Genomic DNA, 17,829 nt, shown 5'->3' with positions numbered 1-17,829 from the left:
ATAGTTGACGTTATATTTTGGACTTTACTGGCAGGACTTCTTCCTCCTGCTTTCGCCTTTCATCCTCTGTCCATACACTTGCACTTAGTTAATATTTTGTTTTTGATAGCCGACTTGTTTGTCGGCTCCTTGCCCGTTAGATTACTGCATGTCATTCATGGAATTGCGTTCGGCTTTATATACGCGTTTTTTAGTCTTATGCTTCATCTTGCTGGCGTTATTTCCGCGATTTATCCCATATTAGATTGGCGTAGTAATCCCGGATTGACAGTAGGTATAATTACCATTTTAGGTGTGATTGTACTACCTTTACTACAAATGGCTTCGTTTTTAATTTATATCGCTCGAAAAAGTTTGACAAGAAAATGTTTTCACGAATTGGTGATCAACGAGCCAATGGAATGCGATGAAATAACTGACCTGGAAATAAAGCTCACCAACAGTTTGTAGGATTCTCTGGCGCTTTTTTTTTATGAATTACTTCGTTTTCATTCCAAACATGTGTATGTTGTATTAATACAAATAAATGTACAGTTTAAGGCACCGCTATCCTTACTGCAATACAGTCTTCATAAACATTTAAATAATAAGATAAGTAACTCGATCAGGGGACATTAGTTTAAATCGGCGGAAACGAAGGCCGTCCTACATGTGTATGTTGTAATTGTGGGCATGCATATATGATCAGTGCGTTACCTACTGATATCCCATTCGTTTCGGCCGTAGGGCAATTAGACGTCCGGAATAACCTAACCTACAGTTAGTTCTCAGTTCTTACAATTTTCATACCTCGGAGACTCACAGATTTACGTTTTAACTGTTGTCTGCTGGGCGGTTTTTGATGTGCAATGCACGCCTACATATGCGAACTAATTAGCTAAAATTGGAGGATAATTGGTGATTTTTTACGCATTGAAAGCTTACAAAATCCTTTCAAAAAGACCGAAACGCCCTAAATAAACATATGTGTATTAGTCTTAGTAAACTTGTAAAACTTTCTGTTTTGTGACGTATTAAGAAACAAAACTGCGCTTTTTATCTCGGTGATAGAATTGCCATCTTACTAAAAATGGTTTGGTTACAGAATGGTAAACTAACACTGTGGTAATACTAACGCAAGTTTAGTGTCGCCAAAGATATTTATTGAAATCGTCAAAAATTTTGCTTACCCGGATATGATAACCCTGGTCGCAAGTTGTTTTTTTCACCAGCTGTTTCACCACCCACAACCTATTGTTAACTAAACCTTCCAGGTGCCAAGAAGACAGAAAAACTGTGCAACAGGCGCGCAGAACATCGTTGCGTGTTTAAAATTTCTATTAGTTTTTAGTATCTGTTTTTTTGAATTTAGTTTATAAAGTTTAGCTTCTTGAAAGCAGGTCGGCTTTAACCCGACAATCCAAGGATCTGATAGGCCCTGACCTTAGGGCGGCAGTGCCACCACAAATTGCAAAATTATAATGGAACAGTTACACACAATTTCATTCTTATAATTGATTTTCAGAATCAGAAACAACTAAAAGAACAAAAGTTGCGTGAAAAACATTGTAGATGCAAGCAACGGCATACTGTCAATGGATTCATTATTGACTTTAAAGCATTTTTACATCACAATAAATAGATTGTTGCTAACAAAGCACATTGGCCAATGCTAAAACTTCGAACAAAAAATATTTTTAATGGTTTGCACAGTAAAATTTGTGCCAACCTAAGGAAGCTTGACTACGCTATGTGGCCCATCAGGAATGTCCCAATCAAAAAATAAAGAGAACCCAACTTTCAAAATCAAAGTAGGTGTGTTAATGTGCAAAACATAGATAAGCTTTTGTTACATTTACCCATAGTCTTCACGTGTACCAAAGTCTTATTTGGCATAAGATTGTTGAATGTTATAGAGTAGCCTATACTACAGTTAGTTATGAATGTCGAGTTTAGTGCATAACAAAGTTAACATGTTGCAGGATTTTAAGGGCCCTTATCATTCAAACGAACAGGATAAAGATCATGTCACGAAACAAGCATTGAACCAGGACTTTAGGTATAGTCTATGTAGGCTAATATATACAATTAAACCACAGTAAATACGAGTTTTCGCCTTATCTGATAAATTTGAGACACAAATGGTTTGCAATGCTTTCCTAAACAAAATCCTGCGTTTATTCCGCATTTTTATAATCTTCGCGTAATCCGTAAAAAAAGGTCTTTGCCTTAGAAAAAATGCTTTTTTACTTCTTAAAAACAGCAAATTCGTACCTTAAGCCACGTTGCAGTTTTATGTTTTTTATGAGAACTGCTCTCTGTTGGCTACATGCTTCACTGTCTGCAACGTTATACTGTAAAGCCGTATTGACCTATGCGTGTATAAAACACGTGTTTTATATACGGTAGAGTTTGATATTGACAAATCGCCAATATTACAGTGCGTTTGACGTAATAGTCAACTGTTAAGTTTGCCGAATGTGAAAACCAAAGGTACACAATTCACAGTTTTAACAACTCTTACAAGAAACAAACAAGCCAGTATACATGTACAAAAACTACTCAAAAAGAGCAGCAGACGATTAGCGTCAGTTTAATGTTTTACTTTTAAAAACAGAAATATTAATTTCTGTTATTCTCAAATGAATGAATGTAAAACCAAATACACTGGCTTGTTGGTTTCTTGTTGGAAACCAAAGTCTACATATAACACAAGTTGTCCAACCCATTGTTACGCAATAAAGCCTATGGAGCCATTTTGTGTCCAACATCATACAGTCGGTATAGGAAAATAACACATAAATTGCCTGATTTTTACAAACTGGTGAGCTTAAACTCGAATTTGATTCGCAAAATTGAATTAAAAGTTCGGGTTACAACATTTCAGCGTGATATTAGAATCTAAATTGCTTAATTTTTTTTTCATGTAAACTTAAAAAATTTGCATTCGGCGTGCATTACCACGCTCAAATGTTACAACTTACAACCTAAAAGTTTTGTTCGATTTGGCTAGTTAAATTTGCGTAAAAGCCCACCAGTTCGTAAAATAACAGATAATTTCTGTGTTTTTCCCTATACCCCTGTATTAATTTGGACTCTACTTTGGTGGAAACAAGGATTAAAAAGTTGGACGTGGTTTAGAGCCAATCGAGATTCAGCTGATCCCCGGATCGTAGGCCCAAAGTCGATCCGGGATCGGAGAAGTAATACTTTGCAGGTTAAAAACAAAAACGAGTTGCTGTGCAAATCTGATATCTGATCATAGATTTTGTTACCCATTAAGACTGTAAACTTCCAGCACAGCCAAGCACACCTCTTTTTGCCATTTGATAAAACATGAGATAACAGCAGCATTCTATAAAAACAAAAATAATTCTGCGGAACATTTATCAATCTGTTGCATTGCGGTGGGCAGCACAGAAAGCTGTTGAAAAGATGATGATTTAACTCGACAAGGTTAGGCTTATATTATACATGTTTCTTTTCTTACTTTACAGTCATTTTATCAACAAAGATGTCTTATTTCGACAAGCGTATTCTAGTTTGCGGCGTTTGGCGATCATACTATTTGTTTGTGCTTCACTGGCATTGGCAATGGCAATTGCTGACATAGAGGTTGCAAGAGAAGCGAGGTTAATTGTCGCAAAACATCTAAACTGTACAGACACATATGTTACTGGGTGGAGTCGGTAAGAGTACGTTTATAAACGTGTTTCCAGCCCAAATTGCAGTTTGATTGCCCGCACAGAATCCTTTTTACATTTCGAACTTTTGTAGTTACTGTAATGCGCTGACCGATGGGAATAACTCATTGTCCACTGGAAGTTATTTTCGCCGATGGTATTATGCATACTGGACACTTGCTCCATACCATTTTCTTGGAGGTTTATGCCTAAAGGTGCGTTCTACCAAAATATGTCTGACGTGTTTTTAAAGGCTACAACTATAATAAACAATTGTTAGTTTTTTACGGACGGTATGCATCCGAAAAGGTTTGTTACCGACTTCTAAACGTTCCCACGCACATTACAGGGATCTATCACCTTGCTGACATTAGTTAGCATCGTTTGCTTCATTCAATATTACAAAGCCGAGCTGACAGTTTTGCGCTTGAAAAAATATGTTCCTTTTGACCACTCATTTTCAAAATCGCCCAAACTGAAGTTAGTCTTGTACAATTTACTTTTAAATTTATTGCATTGATGTATGTACTTGTTTCAAAGATCATTTTCTGTGAAGTTGTTTCTGTTATGTCTTCATATTCCACCGCCTTGCAATGCTTGGATTGAAAATGAAATACAAGTGGTGGTTTTGATCCGGATGTTTATTTGCGGTATTAAAATATTAAAGGAATGCAATGAACTGCGTTACCACAGGTAGTATGCAGTGAAGAATCGTCGTTTGAAATATGAACAATTATCCGTAAAATCCTAGTTTGATGTGTAGATTAGGAAATGTTTTGTCCAATCTGGCTCGAGTGAAGATTCACAGCACATTCCTCATTAAAACTTACTTTCTTCGGCATCCCAAAACCATCTTGTTTGTTGTTTATTTTGTCGTAATCGGGTTTTTACCCTACTTTGTTGTCATGATGGAAAGACTGGAAGGAAACATTATCCCATACTTGGTAATAGACCTATTTTGTCTTTATATTTTACATTCGCGAAGTCGTTCTAAAATCTGCATATTTAGGACGCATGTTGGCTGATGGTGGTAACGGTAACCAATCTAGGCTCGGGAGAAGTCAGACCACAAGGCTTAATGGCAAGAGTAGTGGTCGGATTCGGTTCAGTGATCGGAATTTTATCCACTGCATTATGGGTAAACGTATTTTCTAAGTTTCTGGATTTGCCCAATGAAGAAAGACGAATTCTTTCTATAGTGGAACATCAAAGTAAGCATTAATCGATTCAACATTATTAGGACCTCAACGTGAAACCTGACTACTTTTTCGCAGGATGTCGCCGGATTGAACGAAACACCGCTGCTACTTGCATTCAGGCCGCTTGGAGGCGCTACCTGTGCATTAAGTGTTTACACGAACGTCATTCAAGAAGACTAATTGCAGAAAAAATGTGCAAGAGAGCAATGTGGGAGTGGAAATGTGCACGACAAAATATTATGCAAGGTTAAAAATTAAAATTTAAACCATTTTTAGCAAATATGTGACATTAAAAAATTTGTGTTTAGTTCGTCGGAATTTGAAATCAAACTTTAACACTGAGGATACTTTAATTGTTGCGCGACATATGGCAAGAAGAATGTCTGAGAACCGAATTAAGCCCTTGGTAATAACCAAATCATCCATGAACAAAATCACTTGGTAGGTGGTAGCCGCATGAAAATCGGTAATTGCGCGGTGGGCTCCTGCTGATAAACACAAAAACTTCCATTCAATCGTGTCTATTTTCGTCAGGGATAGGAAATATTCATCGCCCTTCACGGGTCTTTTATCAAATTCCGTGAAGCCCACCACAGCGCTCACAAGCGATTGGGCTCAAGTAAGTGTGTGTGACTACATATGGAAACAACTTTTTATCGAATGCCTGTCAACGTTGGTGTAGACATAGCCTGGTCGCTTAAGCTGTCACAAGTGTTACGAAAACGATTAAATGCTAACGTACTTCACTTGGCTCAAGTTGCCATTGTCGTGCATTTCATATCAAGAGAAAATGTATGCTTCCTTCTTCACCATGTAATCTAAAAGCGGATAATCATGCAATAGGAAAAGACGAACAAACTTTGTTTGATATTGTTAACCAACTTAAGAGGTCGAGATTCTGTGTAATCAACAGTATTAACCACAGGCAGTAATAGCGAATGGTTGTATATTATAAGTACATGTCAACTTCACAAATCTGCCCTGATCACAACGGCATTTTCTTCATATTTCACACCTATTCACAAATTGTTGGTCAAACATTTTAAATTATTACAATTCTCTAAATAAAACATGAAAGATTGTAACTACGTAACTGAAATATAGCTACGTAAGCCAACGTAATAAACTAAAACATTTTGAGTGACGGCGGTATTGCAACACTGTTAGTTTGTTTCAGTTAGACGTGTGTATTCTAATTAAAACCAATTTAGGTTCGAAATGATGTTGGTCAGTCAGATCGTCTTGAAACGCATCATGAATCGGAGGAAACGGCTCGTAAGAACAGGTAAAAACAGAAGTACAGCTAATCGCCTATGACGTCACAAACAGCTCGTTTTGCATTGCAGCCTTGCTGGCAATGAGGCTACCTCATCTGAAATATTGAATCCAAACTGCAAAACTGATAAGAGTCAGGTGGAAAAACAAATTTACCTGCTAGGAGTTTATGACCGCTTGATGATCAGCGCAATGTTTTTGTGGGTATTTTATAGAGACTGGAGGTCACAGTCATACGTTTCGGCAAACAGATAGAAAGGCTCGCAAATCAACTAAACAGCTTGGAAAGACGATCACAGTCGGTGTACTCGTCTGCTTCAGATCAAATCAACAGAATTGCCCAGGCAGTGGAAGTTTTGTCTCAAAGTGTTAGGAGTGAAAAACAACATACGTTTGCTGAATAAATGCAGTGGATTTGTGTCAAAGAAGCGTTAGGTTTCTGTTGTACACTTAAACACACACACAAAAGCCAAATTAAAAAATATATTTGTGGGTTAGTTGGGAAGTAATCAGTACAAAACAATTAAAGTAACATTTTCCTAAAACCCCATTGAACACAATTGTATACCTACGTTCTACGCGAGCAATAAAGATTTAAGCAGAGCCGAAGAAACATGTCGTATTGAAATACTTATAATTGAATGTGATTGATTGGCCATTAGCAAACCTTATCGCCAGTGGCAAAAGCAGCTACGTTATTGATTTTGCATGTTTTTGTTTAATGTCCCAACAGTTTTATGATGTCGTCCAGCCACATTTCTAGTTTTTTTTCAACGGCCAACGTTGTGCATCCTGTCAACTCCAATGTAAATCTACTTAAACGTTTGTGCCAGTATTCACAGCCTGATTTAAAAAGTCGTTTAATTATTAATGTGGACAGTGTCGATGGAGAAAACAAGGACATGGTGTGCGCTAAGTAATCCCCAGTCTGCCAGTTCAGGTTCAAGCGCTGATTAGCTGATGATCATCTGTTGGCCTAACCGTTCGCATTTGTTGAGCGAAGAGAAGTTCATCAGTTATCGGCAAGTCACGTCATATGTTTCGTTTGGGTAACAAATGACGCAGAGGGCGGCTTCTCGAAATGTTTTGCCAAGGTGGTCAAGGTTTTCTCGACAACTGGCTATTGGATGAGCAATTTAAAGCAGGTTGTGATAAAAACGCATCAAGGACTGGAGTTGATCACGTTGTTGTGACAGTGCGGAGCTCGGAATGGTGTGACGTCTTAAATTGGGAAAACTTTAGTCTCCAGGCCTGTAAAAACAAGGGAGTGACGTAGAAAGAAGTGTCAACTGGAATTTTTTCTGTGTGGTTTCTAAGTATACTTTAGCTTCGCATTTGATGAGTTTTATGTTCAGTGTGTACAAATTTTACAGAAGAAAGTTACGTCTTAAATGACTCAACATGTGAGGATTTATGTTGAGTTGAAAGAATTTGGTTTAGCGGTCTGTTAGAGCTAACTGCTGAATCCTCCAATTATGTATATAGCTGCTGAAACACGTATCTGCGTTCAAGGCTGCCTTATCTGTGGTTCGTTTATAGAGCCTGGGGCGTTTAGATTAAAGTTTGGTTACCGTTTGTCGGCATTGAAAATAACGTTGTATAGCTTCATAGTGCTCTGTCACATTAACATAGTCAAAGAAACGAAGTGGCATGACGAAAATTCGTACAAAGTCAAAGAATTGGATTTATTGGGTGTAAAGTTGTTACATGGCGAGAGGCAAACCAGTTTGGGGTTTCGTTCAATTTATTCAGTTGGCATGTTTTTTTAATGGTCTAAAATGTGTCGACGAACTGTTGTCAACGACTTTTTCACACCCACCTAATATTATTAAAAAAACAGACTCAGCGACCGCAAGAAAAGGAAAGTGAATACTGAAGTGCATTTAGAATCTCTGGCAAAATTTGCCGCCTCGTATGATTTTAAGTCTTTTCGCTGGAGTGGTACTTAAAAATTGAGTGCTCTACATATTTAAAAGATTGAGGTGCTTAAAACTCTAAAGTAATCGTCCGTAAAACGGCGTTGTATCACCATCTTGGTGGAGTATGAACACTTGTATATTGTGGACAGTTTTGAAGACCAAAGTCTGATTATTTGAATTTTATGACAGTAGGTGTATACCTGTTTTGTTTCAGAACACTTGTTAAAAAATAATTGGTAGGTATGGCCGGTCACGGGGACAAGAACGTTTGTCAGATACGTAGCGTTTCGGGTGTGGTAATGCTGATCGTCATGGCCACAGCATCGACAGGTAAATAGCTGTTATTAATTAAAGCCCCGGGCAGTGTCTACGACCCAACAGTCAAGTGCATGATATTTTGGCCGGTCTGATGCGTAACGTTTTCGTCATGCCCACGTGTTTTAATAAAATCATCTTAGATCCGTGGTTTGTACCGATTGGATACAGTACCCATTGATTTTACTATTGGCTTAAACCATAAAAAGTCATGAAAAATATGGTATTTGACTTTGGCATGGACATTACTGTATCTATTTGTAAACCTGAACACAAACGCCTACTTGGTAAGCATAGGTATAGAAGCCTAGTAAAAATAAGTGTCGGTACTTTTGTTTGGTAATTGCTCATTAATATTCATTACTTTCTTTGTACGCTTTTGGTGAAACAAATCAATTTAATTTGACGTCTTTGTTGCCAGGTATCTTTTATGAGCAAAAACCTCCTTAACCTGATATTTAAAATAAGGTCAAAACTACGATAATTATTTGTAAAACGTTTTTTCGTAAAATAATTTAAACAATAAAATATTAAAAACTAACTGTTTCGTTAACATTAAATAATATGTTTAAATTGACAATAAACTAACAAATATTTTAATTTAACGTAGCCTGTAGTGAGAAGGGAGGAATGTTGGATCACAACAGATGCGTGTGCAAAGCAGGCTACACTGGACCGAAGTGCGATATTTCACTTTCAGACGATCTGAAATATGTCAAGAACGACAGGAAAGATCTTAAGCTAACGTTTGAAGTAGAGTTGGGTGACAAAAAGCATGTCAGAGTAAGACGCCAAAATGATCCAGAAGCAGGCTCGGGGGCAGGCGATAATAACGAAACAGAAACAACGTCAACTGGTTTTGATGCAACAGCAGCACAAGCTGCTACAACACCATCCATCGGTGGTACCGCAACGCCCGCGACGGATGCAACAGAAACAGCCGCAACTCCAGATACAACATCTACTCCCAATACAACGGTTCAAACCGCAAGCACGCCAACAGATTCCAATTCAACAGAAGCAGCTCCAGCAACAACAGATGGAACATCTACTTTCAATGCAACAGAAGCAGCTCCTGTTACAAATTTAACAGGTTTAAACGCAACAACTGCAGTTTCTGACACGTCGGCCCAAATAACCACGTCATCAATTCCCACTCAATGCCCTGCCGGCCAAGCAAAAAATCCTAATACAGGTTGCGTGGACGCAACAATACTACAGGGCCAAATAAAAATTGACAATCTCAATTTCAGCAACGATTTGAACAACCTTTCGTCCCCTACCTCTCAAAACTTAATCGCAACCATTACTGCTGAGGTAGGTAAATGAAAAACAGCCTTGTAAACAAAAATATCCTAATTCTTTCTTACCCCATTAAGTCTCTTATCAGCGAAAAACGTTTTAGGTTGAAAGATTGATGGCGGGCACAAGTTTTAACAAGCTGGACATCACCGGTTTCACAAACGGTTCTGTTATTGTTGGTGGACTGTTTGTGTTCGAACAGACTGCAAAGTCCGTTAACGAGCTTTTAGCATTGTCAGGCCTCTTGCAAAGCAGAATGATTAATGCCAACTCTACGTTGCAGATAGCTCAAGTAATTGCAATCGGTAAGTATACATAAAAACACGTTTTTTCGAAAAATAAACGATTCAGCTTCAGGAGACTTTATCGTCTTTGCAGACACCGACGAGTGTGCAGGAAACACTGCACCATGTCCTAACAACACAGCTTGCACAAATACGCCCGGCTCCTTCACTTGTGCATGTGTGCCTGGCTACAACCCGACGTTTGCTAATGGGTAGGAATAAATTTTGTTTACTCTTACCAATTTTTTTTCTGTTTCTAATTTTCCCCAAACCATAACCGACCTACAACTATTTTGTTGCAGATCACTAGATGTATGTACACCGCAATGCGCATCCGTTCAATGTCTAAATGGTGGAAGCTGCGTAGTAGAAAACAATTCCACATTTTGTAGGTAAGATGGCAACAAATATATAGGCCAAGAGTGGGCAACCTACGGCCCGCGGACGCATTCTAACTGCTTCATGTATTCGGCCCGCGACTGCATTAAAAATTCGTATTTAATTCTTCATCGGCCGAATGGAATTCATGCGTTATGGTCCTTTTGTACCCCAACGATTTTTTAAACTACACGCTGATAGTTATAACTAGTGATGTACCGAATCGTCTAAATTTCGGTTCGGGCGAAACCGAACATTGGGCAGTTTTGCCCTTTTAAATTCGGCCGAATCCACCGAATCATTTATGACGTAACGCGAAGTCGTACGCTACGCGTTTGACATGAAAACATAGGTTTATCTACCAGGCAATTAGTGCAGAGTGATTGTGTATCGTCCTCATTTTAGTTCTATGGGGTTTAACATTGCCTCAAACATGACTACCAACCTGCCAAATTACTGTTTTTTAGTCTACCGTAGGAAAAACGATAATGTTTTAAAAATTATAATATTTTTTTCGATTTTCGTTATGGTGTAATTTAAAAGATTGTGTTGTACCGTACCAAGCAAAAAAGACACGTTTAACGCTTTAAATATGTGTTCATAAAAGATTCAGTTTCGGCCGAATCGCAACAAATTCTTCGACTGAAACCGAATCTTTGCAAAAATATATTCGGTACATCTCTAGTTCAAGACAAAATTATTGTGTGCGTGCTAGCCCCTGGATTGTCTTGTAAATTACATTGTGGTTAGTCCAGATAGTTAGTAACCTAACCAAACCTGGCCAAGGTTAGCAAGCAACTACTGTATATTCATTTGACAATTTTAGACATTCACATTGAGCAATACTTAAAGTTGAGCTGCCTATTGCTTTGGAATCGTTGCGGCCCGCACCCGCAATATCATTATACTTCTCTGGCCCGCGCATGCAAAAAGGTTGCCCACCTTTGATTTGGCCTAACAGCTTTTTGAGTGGTAACAGTTATGAATCGAGTAAATATTCATAAATGCAACCGATAAATAAGAATAAAATTCATAACTTCGATTGATAGTTACGCTAATTGTTTACCACATTGATTAAAAATCTATTAGCAGTGTATAGCCTAGTATCTCCAATAAAGCAGAATGATTCCCAGGTTAACTTTGTTAATGAACTCTTATCTACACAGCTGCCCGGTTCAATTTAGCGGTGCAAGATGCGAAGGTGATTCGTTTCCGTTACAGCAAGCCACTATAGCTGTGTCTGTTGTTCTTGGTGTACTTGTCTTGATCGCATTGCTTCTCATTATATTTGTACTCTGCCATAAAACGAGGTCAAAGAAAAAAACATCAAACGATCTTCCATTGGCAACAGGATTCAAAACAAACATGGACGATGATTTTCCAAAGGTGTGGAAAGTGTAAAGATATTATAACAAACTTTGTGACATATAAACAGGACTTTGAATAATAAAACCCAAATTACAATGTTTGCAGACCATACATAATTAGACAACTGGTAGTATTAAATCGGATAACACTGAAAAGGGATATGTAGTTGTTTGCCATACAAACAACTTATACTTGAAAATAAAAACGTGACAAGTAGAAAACCTCCTTTTGAAATTCCAGCAGGTTTACGACAACCCGCAAGACGTAGCTTCGGATGAAAACAGATCATCACTGAGAATAGAAGAGGTAAGATATGATATGACAGGAATTTTTCCTGATAAATCACTCAAAGAACACATTGAGTTTTTCCTATGTTGGATAAATTAAGGTAAATAACCCTTTAAAACTACCATCACACTTGTATGATTTGTTAAAGCGTGACAGCGTCAAACGAAAACCATAATGACCAAACTTTTGCTGGTCTGCATATTTCACAGTTTTACACCACCCACGCAGAAATTGACACAACGCAAAAGAATTACGTAACTCCTGTAACTCGAAATGGAAGTTGCGCAACATAGGAAAAAATGTGTGTTTCAAAAAGATGTGATCGTTATCTCGATCGCTGCCTCTTTTAGGTTTGTACAGCTCGCGTTAATCATGGCATATATACCCTCAAGGGGTATAGATGGTTTGTGTCATAAAGCGCTTAATCCAGAGAGTAGGCAATAAAAAAATCCCATTACATCAACACTGCCAAATTTTCCAACACAAAAAAGAGGGTATCCAGTAGAGAATATTCAGTTATTTGTTAATTTTATTGATCCCACTGTGACCAAATGTTCTAAAAATTTGCACTAAAATTAATTCGTAACACTGTGACGATTAGTGATTGTCACCTTGGTGGAAAAAGAAATAAAAATACAGTTTTCATCAGTTTACATCTCACGTATAAATGGCGTATATAACTAAACACAAAGCAGGTAAACGATACTATTTTGAACTATACTATATGTGAACTGTCAAATTTAAGAAAGTGGCTGTAACTTTAATGGGAGTGCACAGTGGCGGCTAGTGCCTAAAATTTGTGGGGGTGCTGCCCCCACAAATTTTAGCCTTTACTGAACACATATAAGTTGGCAATATATTGAAAAGCTACATTTCTAGTTTTCTAGCCATTTGCTTTGTGTAGAAAAACAAGTAATACAAATCTTAATTAGCAACTCCATTGTGACGTAATTTTTGTTACGCAATAATGTACACGAGTGTAAACAGCAGACGGCATCATTTGTGTATTTTGTTTACTTGCACAGCGACGGGCCAAACACAATAACGTTCAGTAATAATGTGAAAAACACACGTGGCACAGCTTCGAAACAAAGCGGTTGTAAATACGGTAAAACACAACAGGAACATAGAAAAAAAAGTAATAGAAAAAATAGATATAAATGAGTCGAAAAAGGTCGAAGTATTTCAGTTTGACAACAAAAATTGTCATGTTTTATTTAAGAAAATTTAGTCACAGTCAGCGTTTTCAACATATTCTATGACACTTCACAGATTATTGTCACACAAAAAAACTAGCCATACAGTTTTTTATTGGTATCATAACTAACAAATTTAACAACCACATTACATTGGTTTCAGAACTTATTCATTTAAACATCTTTCTTGAATTTTTGTGTACAGACTATTAATTGTATTTTAGTTTCTTAACTGCTATAATTGCTGCTTGCTGGCAAATAGCTTATAATTCCTTTTTTAAGTGCAAAACGCCTTCAAGCTTTAAAATTTACAACACTCTCACTTAAATTTAAACCATATTATTAAATCTTGTGCTTCCTTTTTCCAACCAAAATGAATCATGAAGTCATAGTTTGGGCATGATAATTGATAGCTTCTTCCTTAATCCCAAATGATAACTAAGAAACTGTTTTTCTATTTAGTACTAGCACTGCAAGTGCAAGTCTTTTGGAAATATTGGTGTTCCTCAGAAAAATTGGCATCTTTTTCAGTGTTAAAAAGAACTGTTTTGCCTTTGAAGGAATCATGGAAACAGCAAAAAGGATTTTTCATCCTAGTAATTTAACTTGTCAAAACATCATCTCTAGATTAATTATTTTCAAAGTAATCATGAACATCAGATCTACAGAAACATTTTCATTTGAGTAACTAGCTTTTCTTTGTCAACAATAGGATGTGTTTGGTGTCACTACTATCTTGTCTGTAGAATGTTCATTCTTAAGAAACACTTGTGAAGTCATTTAGCAGCTACTGTTTAGACAAACAGTACATGTCCATTATATCAATACACATGATTGCACTTGGTTGCAAATACTGTCCACATGGTGTGTTAAGAAATCCACACTTTAAATTGTCTTCACTCTTTTTTTGTATTCATTTCAAAATTCATTTCAGGAGCATCCCGAACCAGATAACTACACTAATTCGACTTCAACGTTTAAGCCCGATGATGGAGCGGCAAAAGCAGATAGCGACGACAAGCTTTGATTACACATAAGGATGCTTTTGATCTGTGCGCGCCTTGGGCAATTCTCGTTACGTCCTGTCTGCTAAATCTAATGCAATCGCATGGTGCGAAAAAGATACTAAGGACATAATGAAAACGTTTGCTTTGTTTAGGCGTATTATACTAACTATGAATAAATGCAGTGCTTCATACTAAAATTGTCCACCTATCCAATTTTTTGCATCGGTACTTGTGTGGAATAGATATTTGCAGTAACATTAGTCAGCCAATTTTGAAATTTTGATTTGAACCTTTATTGTAACTTTGTAAAGGTTGTGTAAATTATAAGCTAACTTCCGTATTGGGCTATGCACAAAACTTTTTAATGACGAAGGTCCACACTCCCTGCACCCGACCTGCAATCCTTGTGTTGATATAAAATGACGGATGTTTCCAGAAATATATCGACACTCTGATATTTCTTTGTTTTTACTCACTTTTCCTGTAACTTGTAAGCTGAGGTATTTATGCGCATTGCATTTCATCAAACTGCATCACCAAAATCATTGTGTTTTTACATTCAAAAGAAAACTTTTTTTATTTAGTATCGAATGTTTCTTAACAATAAAAACACAACAGCTGCACTTTTTTTCAAAACTATGCGGAATTGTTGTATAAAATGATGTAAGAGACTAAAATCTGATTAAACCACAACTCTGTATACATAATTAAGATTATATTTTTGTGAGTAAATTAGGGTTGCCATATTTTGTGATACACAATCCCTGACAAAATTTAGCTCAGTTGCGTTAACCCAGTGGTTCTTAAACTTTTTCGGTATTTTCTCTAAACGGTCTCTTTGCCTTTATTTCGAGGGCTTGTGGTCCTTAAGCCTGAATGTGTTTTTCAGAAAAAGGAAAATTGATTGCAAGATTTTAGCTAGTTATGTAAAATTCTGCATAACAACATCTGTTTAGTCAAGTTTATTAGGCTAAGCTTACTACTCTCACTATCCTTGAAACAATAAGCACATATATCACGGGTCACCAACCTTTGCCAGTCTAAAAACTATTCGGACCAATTTCAAATTGTCGCAGAAAAAAACAACTCTGGGAGCAGTCCTTTTAAAGACCTTTTTAAATTTGAAATAAAATGCCACTGTAAAAACGTTTTTATATCTCACGACATTCGACTTTTGCTGTTAGTTAATTCCTTGCATATTAGGTACACAGTTAAGGCAAATGAAACTTCCCACGTAGCATCGAACGCTGTGTTTTCTTGAGACGCGGATTTTTATGTCTGTATTTAACGGGTATTGTTAGACAACTAGTAACAAACAGGTATTGTTACGCGCACACACACACTGCAAAACGAAACAGTAACCTTGTGCGTTAACCAGCGCGCCGCCAGTTTACCTCTTCACGTTTCATGGTATAGACGCGGTTGCAGCTAACCACTAGAAAGTTTCTCCGTTGGTACGTTAATTTCATAGTATATCTATATTTTTTTCTTAAATTCCTGACTTTTAAGTACATTTTAACATTTCTCCCTGACGCAGATTTAAACACTAAATTTCCTGACATGTCAGGGAAAATCCTGACGTTAGGCAACCCTAGAGTAAATAATCTCCAAAAGTTCAAAATATCCTACAAAACAGATTTGCAGTTGGATTTTGTTTTCGAGGTTATTAGTTAACTCATATTATATTTAAGTAAGCTTTGTCGTTTCAGTTATAATTCGCGTAAAAATGATGTATGTGTACAGGGTTTTTTAAGGTTTGGTTTGGGTGACCGCTAAGTAGTTTTAAGAGACCGCAAGTGTTTCATTTAAATACCAAAAAATAGCCATATTTGCTTAAACGAATTATATAAAATAATTTTGGGAAACCGCTGGAGAAATTTGGGGGACCGTTTCGGTTAAGATATGACTTCTAATTTGTAGTCGTTTCAAAACTGACAACCAGCGTTTTATTAATCTTAATCGCCACCAAGTGACACAAGTTTTGTGACCTTTTTCAGCCATTCGGCCGAAGGAAATGATCATACTTAGCGTACAGCCGCGGCCAGCTCAAACTATACAGGGTCGCATGCTGTTTGTTATAAATGCAAGACAACAATAAAAACATTTGAAGGTACAATAGCGGGTCTCTGAAGTATGGTCCGCGTGGACCGGATGCGGCCCACCAAGACCTTTCTTCCTGTCCCCGAGCTCTCCTTCAATTTTATCTGTTAAACCTTTTATTTTGCCCGCAGCCAACCCCAACCGCTGCAACCTTCAAGACTTAAAAACATAACAAAATAGGCTATTAATTATTATCGGCGCAAGAAAAACTATGTAGGCCTAGACTTGCGCTAAACCAATGAGTTTTTCAATACCCATAACTGCTTCTTAAACAGAATTTGAGCAAGTACGTGTGTGGTTCTGTACGAATAGCCACACAAACTTCCAACATGACGTCTTGTGTAGGGTTGCCATATTTTATAATACACAATCCCTGACAAAATTTATTCTCAAACTTTTTCGTTATTTTCTCTAAACGGTCTCTTTGCCATTATTTCGAGGGCTTGTGGTCCTTAAGCCTGAATGTGTTTTTCAGAAAAAGGAAAATTGATTGCAGGATTTTAGCTAGTTGTGTAAAATTCTGCATAACAATGATCCAAATCTGACATTACAGACAAGACAAAAACATTACCATTGTACGCGAACAATTATATTTTTGTTAGTTGTCATGCAATAAAGCCTATTGTTTGGCAATGGAGACGGTCGATTCTCAATTTCACTTTGATTTAAACTTATTTAGTTGCACAAACTGACGCTAATATAGAATTACTTCCAGCTTTTTGCGGTCCCCGCAAAATTGCCTCACGGAGCCCTAAAGGATCGTTTTTTTTTGTCCTAAAATGTCCGATTTTCAGACAAATACTGTCCGAATCCAGCTGACAGTACCTGGCAACCCTGACCCTGTGCGTTAACCTGCGCGCCGCCAGTTTACCTCTTTACGTTTCATGGTATAGACGCGGTTGTAGCTAACTACTAGAAATTTTCTCCGTTGGTACATTAATTTCATAGTATATCTAGCGTTGCAAAAATATTCGTTTGTACATAGGTTGTCCAACCCATTGTTACGCGAACACATGGCACACTAGTTTGTCGCCGCACACAGTTTGAGAATCACTGCGATAGAGCCTCTATTGGCCTCTTAAAAATAATACAGCGGGTATAGTGAAAAACATATAAATTGCCTGTTTTTTACAAACTGAAGAGCTTTGACGTAAATTTAATTTACCAAATTGAATGAAACTATTAAGTCGTGTTTATATAAACTACTTTAGAATAATAATCTATCGAATCGTATTTCGACTCGCAGACATTATTTGAATGCAATCGGACTCTATTTACAAAATGTTAGGGTGAACAAGTCCAATTGATATTCTGTGAGCATACTTTTTTTGGTTTATTAGTGTTAATTTACATTTTTTACAGAAGCCTATTTGAAGAAGCGATCGAGTTGTATTTATTCTAACGTATACTAGTACTGCATTCCATCGATTGAATAATGAATATACGGAAGTAGGCTTCTAATTGCATTTGCCTATCGTTTCTTTCAGCTTTAATAAAGTAATCTACATAATTTTCGGATTTTATGTGTATGATCTG

At 37.1% G+C, this 17,829-nt stretch overlaps 2 protein-coding genes across 3 annotated transcripts; both read left to right on the top strand.

The window, feature by feature from the left end:
* The first annotated feature begins 1,952 nt into the window (after positions 1-1,952).
* On the top strand, positions 1,953-6,540 carry LOC145223476 (uncharacterized). Its single transcript, XM_080089892.1, has 13 exons — positions 1,953-2,038; positions 3,477-3,668; positions 3,757-3,877; positions 4,012-4,142; positions 4,203-4,355; positions 4,426-4,606; positions 4,672-4,873; positions 4,937-5,107; positions 5,170-5,302; positions 5,396-5,480; positions 6,073-6,146; positions 6,208-6,274; positions 6,352-6,540. Exons 1-13 carry the CDS (start codon positions 1,953-1,955, stop codon positions 6,538-6,540), a joined length of 1,785 nt encoding a protein of 594 aa, XP_079946018.1.
* Positions 6,541-7,535: 995 nt separating this feature from the next.
* Positions 7,536-14,816, top strand: LOC145224910 (uncharacterized). Of its 2 annotated transcripts, none has more exons than XM_080091526.1 (8): positions 7,536-8,385; positions 8,981-9,687; positions 9,776-9,977; positions 10,051-10,168; positions 10,259-10,348; positions 11,501-11,720; positions 11,946-12,008; positions 14,121-14,816. In XM_080091526.1, the coding sequence occupies exons 1-8, from the start codon at positions 8,298-8,300 to the stop codon at positions 14,211-14,213; spliced, it is 1,581 nt and encodes a 526-aa protein (XP_079947652.1). In that variant the 5' UTR covers positions 7,536-8,297; the 3' UTR covers positions 14,214-14,816. The 2 variants fall into 2 exon arrangements, with proteins under 2 accessions (XP_079947652.1, XP_079947651.1); XM_080091525.1 differs by having other exon boundaries at positions 7,539-8,385; positions 11,943-12,008.
* Positions 14,817-17,829: the final 3,013 nt, after the last annotated feature.

The sequence above is a fragment of the Phallusia mammillata genome, chromosome 4, assembly GCF_965637545.1.
Source record: "Phallusia mammillata chromosome 4, kaPhaMamm4.hap1.1, whole genome shotgun sequence".
NCBI lineage: Eukaryota > Metazoa > Chordata > Ascidiacea > Phlebobranchia > Ascidiidae > Phallusia > Phallusia mammillata.
The sequence above is the reverse complement of the archived record's forward strand: the minus strand, read 5'-3'. Positions and strand labels throughout refer to the sequence as shown.

Excerpts from the sequence above, each read along its gene's own strand:
- LOC145224910 (XM_080091525.1), top strand. The coding sequence starts at position 8,298 with ATGGCCGGTCACGGGGACAAGAACGTTTGTCAGATACGTAGCGTTTCG. Across the intron at positions 9,978-10,050 it reads AGCTCAAGTAATTGCAATCG|ACACCGACGAGTGTGCAGGA; the intron begins GTAAGTATACAT and ends TCGTCTTTGCAG. Across the intron at positions 10,349-11,500 it reads AACAATTCCACATTTTGTAG|CTGCCCGGTTCAATTTAGCG; the intron begins GTAAGATGGCAA and ends TTATCTACACAG.
- LOC145223476 (XM_080089892.1), top strand. The coding sequence starts at position 1,953 with ATGTTGCAGGATTTTAAGGGCCCTTATCATTCAAACGAACAGGATAAA. Across the intron at positions 3,669-3,756 it reads TATGTTACTGGGTGGAGTCG|TTACTGTAATGCGCTGACCG; the intron begins GTAAGAGTACGT and ends GAACTTTTGTAG. Across the intron at positions 4,143-4,202 it reads TCAAAATCGCCCAAACTGAA|ATCATTTTCTGTGAAGTTGT; the intron begins GTTAGTCTTGTA and ends CTTGTTTCAAAG.